Source organism: Podarcis pityusensis (genome assembly GCF_964106645.2).
Source record: "Podarcis pityusensis genome assembly, chromosome: W".
NCBI classification, from domain to species: Eukaryota; Metazoa; Chordata; class Lepidosauria; order Squamata; family Lacertidae; genus Podarcis; species Podarcis pityusensis.
In genome coordinates, this window is record NC_138045.1 from 25979532 (window position 1) to 25993504 (window position 13973).

Genomic DNA, 13973 nt, shown 5'->3' on the forward strand with positions numbered 1-13973 from the left:
TGGCAGATGGGAAGGGAAAAATAGATTTATCACAGGAAAAGACAACTAGATCCGGCAGAATCTTTCGGAGAGCCTCTACATCTGGCCCCTCTGCTCCCTCTGCAGCTGTGTCAATGTATACTAAATCAAAAGGAGGAATGCCCTCGGAAGAAGATTGGGCTCTTGTTTTAAGCAAAATCAATAGTTCTTTGGAACAAATGAATAAAAAATTGGATCAAAATTCACAAAAATTGGACCAAAACACACAAAGTATAAAAAGTTTGGAACAAAAAGTCAGTTCTAATACAGAAGCTATTGAGACACTAGTTAAGGAATCTAACTCAACTAGACAGACTGCAGAGGACGCTAAGGAAAAGATTGCTACGGTGGAAGCGAAAGTAGCACAATTGGAAACAGAGGTCCCGGATGTGTGGAAACAACAGATGCTTTCTATGTTTGAGCTCAAGGAGAAACAGATAAATTTGAGAATCCGGGGAGTATCTGAACTAGAAAAAGACTCCTTGATAGACTTTCTTACAGAGGAATTCGCAACCTTTTGGAAACGGGACCTACAAAAAGAGGAGTTTAAAACTGTGAGAGCCTTCAGACTGGGAAGAGGAGGGAAGAAGGAGAAGAACAGAATAAGAGACTGTTTGATTGCACTCAGATCGAAGGAAGAGAGGGATAAAATTTTGAGTTGGCATTACGAGGAGGCCTTGACAATACACAAATTTAGAGTGGAGATATTTAAAGATATTCCCAAATATCTTTTAGATTTGAGATTTAATTATAGAGATTTGGTTGATCTGCTGAGAAGGAACAGAATTAACTTTCGGTGGGAATTTCCTCAAGGCCTATCTTTCAGCTTTAAAGGAAGAAAAATAAAGATAAGATCATTGGAGGATAAAATAAAGTTATTGCACAACTACGAAGAAGACCTACAGAAGGGAATCGGAAAAGAGCCAACATCACCGGAAAGAGGGTCACCAGACAGAGGATTGGAGCAAAGAGTACGGAAGAGAGCATCACCAAAAAAAAGATACTTTGGATACTTTGGACATTTCATCATTGTCTTTTGGATTGGACCCCCCCGACAAGGAGTTAACGTTACTACCAACAGAAGAGGAACAAGAGCTGGGGGCAGTTGGGGGGCGTACCAAAGTAACCACAGGATGACGCTGCAGGCCTTGAGTTGGAATGTCCATGGCCTCAACATCTCGGAGAAAAGGCGACGAGTGTTTCATTTATTGAAAAAAGAACAATTGGACTTAATTTGTTTACAAGAAACGCATGTGACAAGATTACACAGGAAATTATTAAGTAACAAGAAATTAGGTCAAGAATTTATTTCATCAGATAAAGTCAAAAAAAGAGGAGTGGTACTCTATGCAAAGGAGAACCTATCACCCAAATTTATCTTCAAAGATGAACAAGGAAGACTGGTAGCAATTGAAATTCAATTACAAGGAGATAGATATTTGGTGATAGGTATCTATGCACCAAATGAAGGGAAATCGGAATTCTTCAAAAAGTTACATGAAATCTTGATGGACTATATGGATTATAACATGATTTTGATGGGAGACATGAATGGTGTCGTATCTACGAATATGGACAAGGCGCAAAGACAAACAATTACCAAGGATGGAAGACTACCAAAAACATTTTTTGATATGACTGATAACTTGGACTTAATTGACGTTTGGAGAATGAAGAATCCTCTGGGAAGAGAGGGAACTTTCTTCTCGGAGGCTAAAATGACATGGACAAGAATTGACCAAATCTGGGTAACTAGAGGACTGGCTCCAAAGATCAGTAAGGCTGAAATTTGCCCAAAAACTAGCTCTGACCACAATGCGGTGAAGATGGAAATGAAATTAATGCCAACCGTTTCCTTCAGATGGAGGATGAATGACTCTTTGTTCAGGAATGATGAATTTACTAAAAAGGCCCCAAAAACTTTGAAAGATTATTTCGAGATAAATATGAATACTTCAGTGGAAAAAAGAGTAATCTGGGACGCAAGTAAAGCCGTAATGAGAGGTTTTTTGATACAACAGAATGCAATTAAGAAGAAAAGGCAAAATGAGAAAAAAGACAAAATTCTGGAAAAAATAAAGGAAGGAGAGAAGAAATTGAGGGTGAAACCAAAGTCCCAGGAGATCTTAAAAGAAATAATGTTTTATCAAGTACAATATATGAAATTGATGAACCGGGAAATAGAATGGAAGATTAAACAGATGAGACAAAAGACATTTGAATCGGCAAATAAGTGTGGGGAACTGCTGGCTTGGCAATTGAAAAAAAGACAAAAATTAAATACTATTACGAATCTGGAAGTGGAAGGAAAGAATATACAGAATCCAGCTGAAATTAGAAGGTGCTTCCAGAGGTATTTTAAACAATTATATACACAAGAAAAGCAGAACGAAATGGACATTGATAAATTCTTGAAAATAAATGGACTACAAAAAAATTCCAACAAATTAATGCTGGACTACAAAATAACAGATCGGGAAGTAGAAGGGGCCATTCAGAATATGCAACTGGGTAAATCTCCAGGACCGGATGGACTGACTTCTAGATACTATAGAATTTTGAAAGAATGGTTAATACAACCATTAAAGGAAGTCTGCAATGAAATATTGGAAGGGAAAAGGGCACCTGAATCGTGGAAAGAAGCATATATTACACTTATACCAAAATCAGAGTCTGAAAAGACGCAACTCAAAAACTACCGTCCCATATCACTCCTTAATGTGGATTACAAAATTTTTGCAGATATTTTGGCTAAAAGACTAAAAAAGGTGTTAGCAGAAGAAATTCATAAAGACCAAGCGGGCTTTCTCCCGGGCAGGCATTTGTCTGATAATACGAGGAATATAATTAACATTTTAGAAAAGTTAGAAGTGAAGATTAATACTAAAGCAGTTTTGATTTTTGTGGACGTGGAGAAAGCCTTTGACAATATTTCCTGGAGTTTTATGAAGAAGAATTTATTAGGTATGGGGGTTGGTAAAAGTTTTGGAAATGGTATAGGTGCAATTTATTCAGAACAAAGGGCTAAACTAATTGTGAATAACGTAGTGACGGAAGAATTTAGGATTGAGAAAGGAACACGACAAGGTTGACCAATTTCTCCATTGCTTTTTATTTTGGTCCTGGAGGTTATGATTAGAAGGGACCAATTGGTTAAAGGTATACAAGTGGGATCTAAACAGTATAAGTTGAAAGCATTTGCAGATGATTTAGTATTGACTTTACAGGAGCCAGAATCAAGCACGAAAAGAGTATTAGAATTGATTCAAGAATTTGGTCAGGTAGCAGGTTTTAAGTTGAATAAGATGAAAACTAAAGTCCTGGAGAAAAATCTGAATGTGATTGAGAGAGAGAAGTTTCAGAGAGAGACAGGCTTGACACTGGTCAAGAAAGTGAAATACTTAGGGGTTAACATGACTGCTAAAAATGTGAATTTATACAAGGATAACTATGAAAAATGTTGGACTGAAGTGAAAAAAGACTTAGAAATATGGTCAAATTTGAAGCTATCGCTGCTAGGCCGAATTGCTGTGATAAAAATGAATGTATTGCCAAGAATGTTATTTCTGTTCCAATCACTGCAAATTTTGGACAAAATGGACTGTTTCAAGAAGTGGCAGAGAGATATTTCCAGATTTGTCTGGCAGGGCAAGAAGCCCCATATAAAATTTAAGATTTTAACTGATGCTAAAGAAAGAGGTGGATTTGCCCTGCCAGACTTAAAACTTTACTATGAATCAGCCGCTTTTTGCTGGCTGAGAGAATGGATGCTTCTTGAAAATACAGACGTTTTGGATTTGGAAGGTTTCAATAATGTATTTGGTTGGCATACATATTTGTGGTATGATAAGGTTAAAGCACATAAAGCGTTCAAAAACCATATTGTAAGAAAAGCATTGTTTAATGTCTGGATAAGATATAAGGATCTGTTAGAAAATAAAACCCCAAGATGGCTGTCACCTATGGAGGCAAAGGCTCAGAAAAAACTCAATATGGCGGCCAAATGGCCGAAGTATTGGGAAATTTTGGAACAAGAGGGTGACAGATTAAAATTACAGAGCTTTGAAAAATTAAAAAACAGAGTGCGAGATTGGCTCCATTATTATCAAATAATGGAGGCATACAATCAGGACAAAAAATTAGGTTTTCAAGTGGAAAAATCAAAGCTGGAAACAGAATTGTTAGACCCTAAAGTTAAGAATTTGTCAAGAATGTACAACTTGCTACTGAAATGGAATACTCAGGATGAAATGGTGAAATCTGCTATGATTAAATGGGCACAGGATGTTGGACATAACATTATGATGGCTGACTGGGAACAGTTATGGACCACTGGTATGAAGTTTACGGCATGTAATGCCTTAAAAGAGAATTTAATGAAAATGATTTACAGGTGGTACATAACACCAGTCAAGCTTGCAAAAATCTATCATTTGCCCGATAATAAATGTTGGAAATGCAACAAAACTGAAGGCATTTTCTTTCACCTTTGGTGGACATGCCCAAAGATTAAGGCATTCTGGGAGATGATCTATAATGAAATGAAAAAGGTATTTAAATATACCTTCTTAAAGAAACCAGAGGCCTTTCTTCTGGGCATGGTGGGCCAATTAGTGCCAAAGAAGGACAGAGTTTTTTTCATGTATGCTACAACAGCAGCAAGAATACTCATCGCAAAGCACTGGAAGACACAAGACCTACCTACCAGGGAAGAATGGCAGATGAAGCTGATGGATTATATGGAACTGGCGGAAATGACTGGCAGAATCCGAGACCAGGGAGAAGAGTCGGTGGAAGAAGATTGGAAAAAATTCAAAGCTTATTTACAGAAATATTCTAAAATTAATGAATGTTAGAAAGATGCTGGAAAGAAGCTATATGACTTTAGTTGAAATATTATAAAGAATTAAGCATGAATAGATTGACATTGGGTAAAGATGTAAATTTAAGTCTAAAATTTCGTTAAGTTAAATTATGGAACCAAATTTGTGAAAGAGGGAAAGGACTTGCTAGAATATTTAATTGAACTAGAATACAAAAAAGGAGGTGTGAGGAAGTCGAGGAAATAAGCTAATGAAAGATAAGGATATGAAAATATGGGGTTCTTTTGTATGTTTGTTTGTTTTCTTTTGGGTTTTTTTAAAAATGCTTTTGTTTTTTTTTTCCTTTTGTTTTTTTGTATTGTTGATGTTTTGTACTGCTGTATTTGATTTTGTTTTTGAGGTTTTGTTACTGTTTATTGTTTATATTTCTCTTTTGTCTTTCTTTTCTTTTTTGCAATGTTTAAACTTTAATAAATATTTTATATATATAAAAAAAGAAAATAACAATATTATATACCGTAGTTTTCGCTCCAAAACACACACTTTTTTGCTCCTAGAAAGTAAGGGAAAATGCCTGTGCGTGTTACGGAGCGAATGCACGGATCGGAGCCATGGCTGCTGTCAGTCAAGCAAAGCGGGAGCCGCTTACACGCTCTACGAGGCTCTCGCTTTGCTTTAAAGCGACCTGGACCCGGGGAGGAGGGAGGGAAGGAGAGCCATGGCAGTAAAGCGGGCAGCAGCCGCTTACACAGGAGGAGGGACAGACGCTAGCAAAGGTCCGCGCGCTCTCTAAACAGAGCAATGAGGCTGCAGAGGGACGGCAGGAAAGATAAAATTTAAGCAACCAGCAGCAAAATAAAACCAACCTCGAGCTCTGAGCCACGCAGTGAAAACCAGGAAGTAAAAAAAAAAAAAAGGCTGGGGATGAGGGAGAGGGGAAAACTTCGCGAATCCCCGTGTCTCAGCTGATCCGCTACGACGGAGCAGCTTGTTTTCAGGCAGGATAGATTCAAGCATTGTCAGCAGGGACACAGCTGTGAAGTGGGTGTTGGATTCAGGAGCGAGTCATCACCTGATAACGCCATCTGCTGGGGAGCTGCGGAATTGCAGAACTGTTTCAGCTGGAATGACTGTTACATTAGCTGACGGGACAAAAAAGAAAGTTTCTAAAGCTGCAAATGTATATGTTTCTGTTTTGCAGGCGGAGCTGGAGTGCTTCATTGTACCAGGGATGAAGTGTTGCTTGTTATCGATATCTGCTCTTGCGAAGCAGGGATACAAAATTTGTTTTGAAAATGATACCTGTTCCATTTTCAGAGGGGGGGAGGCAACTTGTCAACATGGAAAGCAAGGACAATCTCTTTGTTCTGGAAACACCTCTGGAGGGTGGGGGGAATGCAGGAAAAGCAAAGGCGCAGTGTGCTAGTGTTCCCAGCAATGATTCATGTGTTCATGTATGGCACAAGAGAATGTCTCATGCTTGTCTGGAGGATGTTAAGAGGTTGCCAGGCTGCACCAAAGGTTGTAAAATCACGCCATGTGAGGGATCCCTAGTGTGCAGGGCATGCAGCAAGGTTCAAAGGTGCAGGTTTCCCGGGGTAAAGAGGGTAACCACAAAACCTTTTGAGTTGGTTCACACAGACCTTACAGGGCCAATGAAGTGTGAGAGTCTGGGTGGGGCCAGGTATCTGCTGGCAATGGCAGATGATTTTTCTCAGAATTTATGGTGTTTCTCTCTCAGGTCGCAGAGGGAGGCGGCGCAACTCATCCAGGATTGGGTTGCGGAGGTGGAACTAAGGTTCTCCACCAAGGTGCAAGAGTTCAGGAGCGACCGTGGGTCACAGTTCACTGGGTCTGCTCTGAAGGAGTTCTTCAAGGAAAAGGGAATTCGTCACCAGGTGACGGGTGCAAAGTCTCCTCAAGAGAGAGGCGTGGCAGAGCACAGGAGTGAAGCACTGGCTGAAGCTGTCAGGGTTTTACTGTGTGACTCTGGGCTGCCTCAGAGCTTTTGGAGTGAGGCTTGGAAGTTTGCCAGCTTTGTTTTTAACAGGTCCTACAATCACGATGTAGGTGACACACCGTATTTTCTGTTGCACAAGAGGAAGCCACAGGTGCATTTCTTCCGTTCGTTTGGTTCCAGGGCTTCAGTGCCAATACCAACAGCGCAACGGAAGGAGGGTGGTCCTAGGTACCAGGACATGATCTTCTGTGGGTATGATCCTGCAACAAATGGGTGGAAGTTTGCATACCCAGAGGGTGATCAGACCAAGCTGCTGGTCAGCAAGCATGCTGAGTTCTTTGAGCAGGGTGGTTGGTCACAGCCTAGGGTTGGTTCTGATTTTCTCTCAGAATGCTTGTCCGATTCTGAGGGGGAGGAAAGGGAGGAAGAAAGGGAGGAAGGAGAGGCAGAGGCGGAGCCTGTTGCTGAAGACCAGGTTACTGATGATGGTCAAGCACAGGGGTGGGTTTCTCCACAGGTTAAGAGGGAACCCAAGAGTGAGCCTTCATCTCCTGTTAGCCAAGTGCAGGAGGCCCGAAGACGCAGCAAGTCAGAGGGGGAGTCTTCTGAGCTTGCTGGAGACACACTTGCTGACCCCAGTGGGTCAGGAGGAGCGCCCGAGGTTGTGCTCCAGCAGTCAACTCGGACCACAAAGGGGGTTCCACCTAAGAGGTTTCAGGTCACCAGTGCGTGGGTTGGTTTCGCACAGTGTGATTCTGGGAGTGTGGAAGGGATTCAACAATTGCCTGGGATAGATGCCAGTGGGAGGCAAAAGGCAATGGGAGGTGAGTTGAACTCAAAAAGGTCTGTAAATAGGGGTTCACAGTTTCCCTCAGGATTCGTGACGAGAGGGGGTGTTAATGGTTTCAGAACTCACAGAGTTAAAGAGTTCTGGTGACGTCTCTTTCCTGAGGCGTGGTTAGAAACACTTAAGGGAGGGGTTTGACTCCGAGTGTTTCAGTCTGCCTCTGGGACGCTATGCGAGAGGGAGAATGTGTCAGTTCTCGCCAGGTCTGAATTTATGGTGTTATTCTTCATGATTAAAGGCAAGAGAAGATAAGGAATGCCTTGTGTCTGTTCTGAATTATTACACACGTGCTGCAATTTGCTTCTCACCGCTGTGTTCGCTCTGCTACCGGCAAGAGGGAGAGGCAGGAAGGATCGTTGGATGAGCACGGATAGCTTGCAAGCTACGCAAGGGAAGTGTGCCAGGCTCCATGTTCAGCCTCTGTTTACACTCTTGTCCGGCATAATCCAAGAGGTTTTAAACTTAATAAAAACCAAACCAAACTGTTAGTTAAAAATTTTAAAGAATCAGAAAAGAAAGAACTATCAGAATCTATAGATATAGAAATCCACAAAAAGGTAAAATATTTAGGAATATGGTTGATGACAAAGAATCTTAATATTTATAAAGACAATTATGAAAAAAAAATTGGAATGAAATAAAAAGGAATTTGGGAATAGGATGAATCTCTGTTTTTTAGGACAAATTGTTGCAATAAAAATGAATGTATTGCCAAAAATGCTGTTCGTTTTTCAGACAATACCAATAAAAATAAAAATAATCATAATGCTTGCTTCAAAAAATGGCAGCAAGATATTTCAAAATTTATCTGGAATGGGAAAAGGCCAAGAATAAAGTATAAAATACTTACAGATTTAAAAGAGAGAGCAGGCTTTTCTCTTCCAGATTTTAAAATTTACTATGAAGCAGCATGCCTTACTTGGATTCGGGATTGGATTAAATTGGAAAAAGAGGAGGCAATAGTTAGAAGGACACGATAACAGATTTGATTGGCATTCTGTCAGGTGGTGGTGTGGTTGCTCGAGAGCAAACAGACAAGACTCTGACCTGTCTTTTCCAAGCTTTATTCTTAGTGCAAACTATTTACAGTGAAGAGTGTCGCAAGTTCATGTCTGGCTCAGTCGCTAGCAGAATCTGGGAGTGGCCGGTCCTTGTACCTCCCCCAGCATAACAGTCGCATGACCCCCAGCCTTCTCCTCCCCTCTCTGCACCGAAACCTACTGTGCAGAGTGGGCGCTGGCAAAGGGGTACTTCCCTCCCCTCCGCTTTGCTCAGGCTCGGTGTTGAGGCTCTCCCTAGCATCTCCTGGTCCCTGCACCTCCTCCCCACTGGAGGAGGAGCTGCTTCGCAAGATCTTCGGAGGTTCCCTATAACACAACTGCCCTTCCACCTCTCGCCTCTGAGCTGATGGCAGTTCCCTGACAGATTCATACCCGTGGTATGGAAAAGTAAAAGTACACAAAGGATTCCACAATTACATAATTAGAAAGTCCCTGATAAGGGTATGGGGAAAATACAAAGAATTACTGGAATCCAAAACTCCGTGGTGGTTGTCACCTATCGAAGCATTATCACTTAAAACGTTAACAATGAAAGGGATATGGCCAACGTATAGAGATTTATTAGTAGAACAAGAAGGAAAGTGGAAATTGAAAGATTATGATGAGATAAAGGAACACCTTCAGAGTTGGTTGCATTATAGGCAATTAAATGAAATCTTCGACGAAGATAATAAGAGAGGATTCACTTACACAGTTTCCAAATTCCAAAAGGATATAATTGATGATAATTCTAAATTGTTAAAGAAGGCGTATAATATTCTGTTGGAATGGGAACCTAAAGATGAGGAAGTTAAAGCAGTAATGATCAAGTGGGCACAGGACATAGGTCATAACATACAATTTGAGGATTGAATAAGGCTTTGGAAAGTGAACTTGAAATTTACGGATTGTATATTGTTGAAAGAGAATTATATGAAAATGATGTACAGGTGGTACATTACACCATTAAAACTGGCCAAAATGTATAAAACAGAACAGAAGAACTGTTGGAGATTTAAAGAAGAAGGTACATTTTATCACATGTGGTGGGATTGTAAGATTATTCTAAAAAATTGGGAAATGATATATAATGAATTGAAAAAAATGTTCAAAATAACCATTGTGAAAAAACCAGAAGCCTTTTTGTTAGGTATTCTAGGACAAGAAATGCCAAAGAAAAATTGGACATTATTGATGAACGCTACTACGGCAGCAAGAATTCTAATAGCACAAAACTGGAAGACTGGAGAAACACCATATACAGAACAATGGCAAGAAAAATTGATGAACTATGCAGAACTGGCAAAGTTAATGGACAAACTGCGTGAGAAGGACAATAGTGACTTTGGAAAAGAATGGGAACCCTTTACAACATACTTGCAGAAACAACAACAAAAACACGGACTTGTTGGCAGGATTTATTTCTTTATTTTAATTAATTTTTATTGAAGTTTTCATCTCTACAAAATAACAGAAAGAAAGGTTTACACATATGTACATGTTAGTAACACAAAGCATCCCCCCACCTCACCCCCCCATTGGTTCAACATAACTCAAAATGTTTGCTATAAGAACTCTTGCGGCAGCGGATGCGTATAAGAATATCCTTTTCTTATTTATGGGGGATGTCATTTGTTATTAATCCCAGAAGATACGCTTCTGGTTTCTTGTTGAATTATTTTTAAAAAATCTTTATTATCTCTTCATGAACTTTATTCCAAAAGGTTTTTTATCACGCTACACCCTCACCACATATGATACATTGTTCCTGTTTCGCTGTAGCATCTCCAGCACGCATTCGTTTTTTGCTTATAAATTTTTGCCAATTTCTCGGGGGTTAGATACCAGTGGTAGATCATTTTCATTAAGTTCTCCCTTATTGTGTAACATGCTGTGAATTTGATGTCAATTTTCCACAGCTGTTCCCATTGTTCTAACATTATGTTATGTCCAAGGTCCTGAGCCCCCTTTATCATAACATCCTTTACCATCTCATCCTTGAGTTCCCATTCCAAAAGTAGGTCGTACATCCTAGATAGGGTCTTTTTATTAATTTGTAGTAATTCCTTTTGTAATAATAACTCCTTTTCTCCAAAACCAATCTTCTTATCTTGATCGAATATATGCACTATTTGGTGATATTGAATCCAACTGTTACAGAACTGTTTGATTTATTCATATGGTTTTATCTTTAATTGGCCCTGTTCTATTTTTATCAGTTGCTGGTAGGTTACCCAATTTGTATCCATATTCTTCTTTTTTACCGATATCGTCTCTACTGGGGATACCCACCAGGACATCTTAGGCTCTAATAATCTGTGATACCTGTCCCAGACCTTATATAATGAGTTTCTAACTATATGATTTAAAGAATCCTTACGCAATGCCACTTTGTTGTAATTAAGTAGGCATGCCAGCCAAACCTCGTATTCCAGCCTTCTAGGTCTAGAATGTCTGCCTTTTTCAATGTTATCCAGTCTTTTAACCAGTTGAGGCATGCTGCCTCATAATAAATCTTCAGATCAGGAAGACCAAAGCCCCCTCTTTCTTTTTCTCAGTTAATAATTTATACTTGATACGAGGTTTTTTCCCTTGCCATAAGAATTTTACTATGTCTTTCCTCCATATGTTGAAACAGTCCATTTTGCTTATTATTGGTATCGTTTGGAAAAGAAACAATGATTTTGGTAATATACTCATTTTTATGGCTGATATTCTGCCCCACAGAGATAAATTTAATCTTGACCAAATTTCCATATTTTTTTCACCTCTCTCCAGGTTTTATTATAATTATCTTCGAATAAGCTTATGTTTTCCATCATCATTTGTATTCCTAGGTATTTTACTTTCTTTGCTATTTGTATCCCAGTCTTGTCCTCAAGTTCCTTTCCCTCCCGATCACTCATGTTTTTTACCATTAATTTTGTTTTTTCTTTATTCAGCTTGTAGCCCGAGACCTTGCCAAAGTCTCATTTTACCCAATAGTTTTGCAATACTTTCCTTTGGATTCTCTACCATTAATATCAAATCATCCACAAATGCCCGTAGTTTGTATGATCTGTTACCCAAATTTATTCCTTTTATATCCTGATCCAGTTTTATCTCTTGATTTAGCACTTCCAGTACTAATATGAAAAGTAATGGGGAAAGAGGGCATCCCTGCCTGGTCCCCTTTTCAATATCAAAATATTTGGTCATTTCCCCATTAATTATTAAATTTGCTGTTTGCCCCTTATATATCGCTTTTAACCCTTTTATAAATTTTTCTCCCACGCCCATTTTTTCTATAACTTTTTCTATGAATTTCCATTATACATTGTCGAACGCTTTTTCAGCATCTATAAATATAAAGGCCACTTTTTTATTCAGTCTCAGCTCCAGATATTCTATTACATTTATTACTATTCTTAGGTTATTGCTGATTTTCCTCTCTGGTAAAAACCCCGCTTGCTCTTCATTAATGTAGTCTTTTAAAACCAGTATGTCTGCGTAGATTTTATAATCAATATTAAGTAGTGAAATTGGTCGATAATTATTGATGTTCTCTTTGTTTTGTCCTTGTTAGGTATCACTAAAATGTGCGCTTGTTGCCAAGTATCTGGTGTTTTTCCTTCTTCCATTATCTTGTTTATTAGTGTCTTCATTGGTAGTGCTAATGAATCTTCTCGAGCTGGCATGTGATGCTACAAGAACTTCCTCTGCTACAAGAAACTTTTTTCTTTTTTCTTTCTCCCCCCCCCCCCGTTCCTTTGCCATCTGTTTTAGTTCTTTATAGTCCATTGTTTCATGATTATATTTAAGTTTTGCTTGTTTACTGTTAGATGCTTGATTGTTGTTCTCCTGCTATTTAGGTGGTTTTTCTTCCCTGAATGTATGTTATATGGTAGTTCTGTTTAGCTGTGGAATGTTTTGTGGTTTATTTTCCGATTTAATTAATCGGTTAGTCTAATATTATAATAGAAGGTTGACAAATAATGTAATAGTTTCATATAATCAGAGAGGTAGCTGATGATTAGCTGGTTTGTCCTACTCGACTATTAGAGTTTATCGAGTTGTTGCTATTATAAGCAGAATAACTAGGCTGGGAAAGAGTAACATCAATGCCATCAATGGAGGATAGTATGAGGCTTGGGACTGCTACCGTGGAGGGGTGAGGGAGGTATGGCGGTGGGGGCAGATTTTATAGGTGAAGGGGATTGAGATATGGATATGCTCATACCCCTTCCAATCTGTGCCCCATCTCGAGGGACGACGGTAGGGTGAGCAAGGATTACTCACCTCCGTCACTGGTGTTGTGCAATGCCAGCTCTATAGGCAGCAAAACTGCCACCCTGTGAGATTTCTTTACCTGGGTGTGCAAACAGGAAACAGTTACCTTACAAGAGATGGCACCCCCGGGTTTCTCTGTCCTCCACCAGTCACGGACTGTGGGCCGGGGGGGGAGGGGTGGCATTATTAAACCGAGAAGATTGTCCTTTCAGGGCTCTACCATCGCCATCGATCCCCGGCACTGAATGTGTTGGCCTAGTGTGGGGTTCCGAGGAGAGCTTGGCTGTCTGCCTGGTGTACCAGCCATCTAGCACACCAGCAGCCACCCTGTAAGGCCTACTGGAGGCAGTGGCCAGCTGGGCCTTGGAGTTCCCTAACCTATTGGTATTGGGGGACTTCAACATCCATGCTGATGCCACTCCCTCCTCACAGGCTCTGGACCTGGTGTCTTCCATGGCGACACTAGGGCTTTCCCAGTTTGTTTCGGGCCCCACACATCAAGCAGGTCACACGCTGGATTTGATCTTTGGTGCAGGCATAGATGTGATCATGTTTCCTTCGATGAAGGTGCCATAGTCTGATCACTACGCTCTGAAAGCCAGGATTGCCTTTCCACCCCCACCCTGCTTAGGTGGCGAGCCGATTTGGGCTCGCCCACAGAGGCTGATGGACTCTGATAGATTCCGTCAAGCCTTGCGGGACCTTGCTCCCCCTGGCGACTCATTGACTGAGCTTGTTGAGGGCTGGAATATCCAGCTCCTGGCAGCCATCGATGAGATCGCACCTAAGCGCCCTCTGCGACCCCGCAGAAACCGGGCTCCCTGGTTTACCGAGGAGCTCCGGAAAATGAAGCGGGACCTCAGACGGCTACAGCGAGTATGGCAGGGTGCCCGTGACAGAGCTTCAATAACATCTACCTATGAGATGGCAGTGAAGGCCGCTAAGAAGTCTTACTTCTCGGCCTCCATTGCATCCGCTAGCTCTTGCCTGGTGCAATTATTTAGTATAATTATGTC

At 40.4% G+C, this 13973-nt stretch overlaps 1 protein-coding gene across 1 annotated transcript in view; it reads left to right on the forward strand.

Annotated features, from left to right (window-relative positions):
• The window catches only part of LOC308467683 (far upstream element-binding protein 3-like), a gene marked incomplete at its 3' end in the record, with an annotated part of 104416 nt that extends 98847 nt beyond the window's left edge, over window positions 1–5569 (forward strand). The window contains exon 6 of the mRNA XM_080989402.1: window positions 5467–5569. Coding sequence (XP_080845528.1) covers window positions 5467–5569 — 103 coding nt within the window. The remainder of the gene's footprint in view (window positions 1–5466) is intronic.
• Window positions 5570–13973: the final 8404 nt, after the last annotated feature.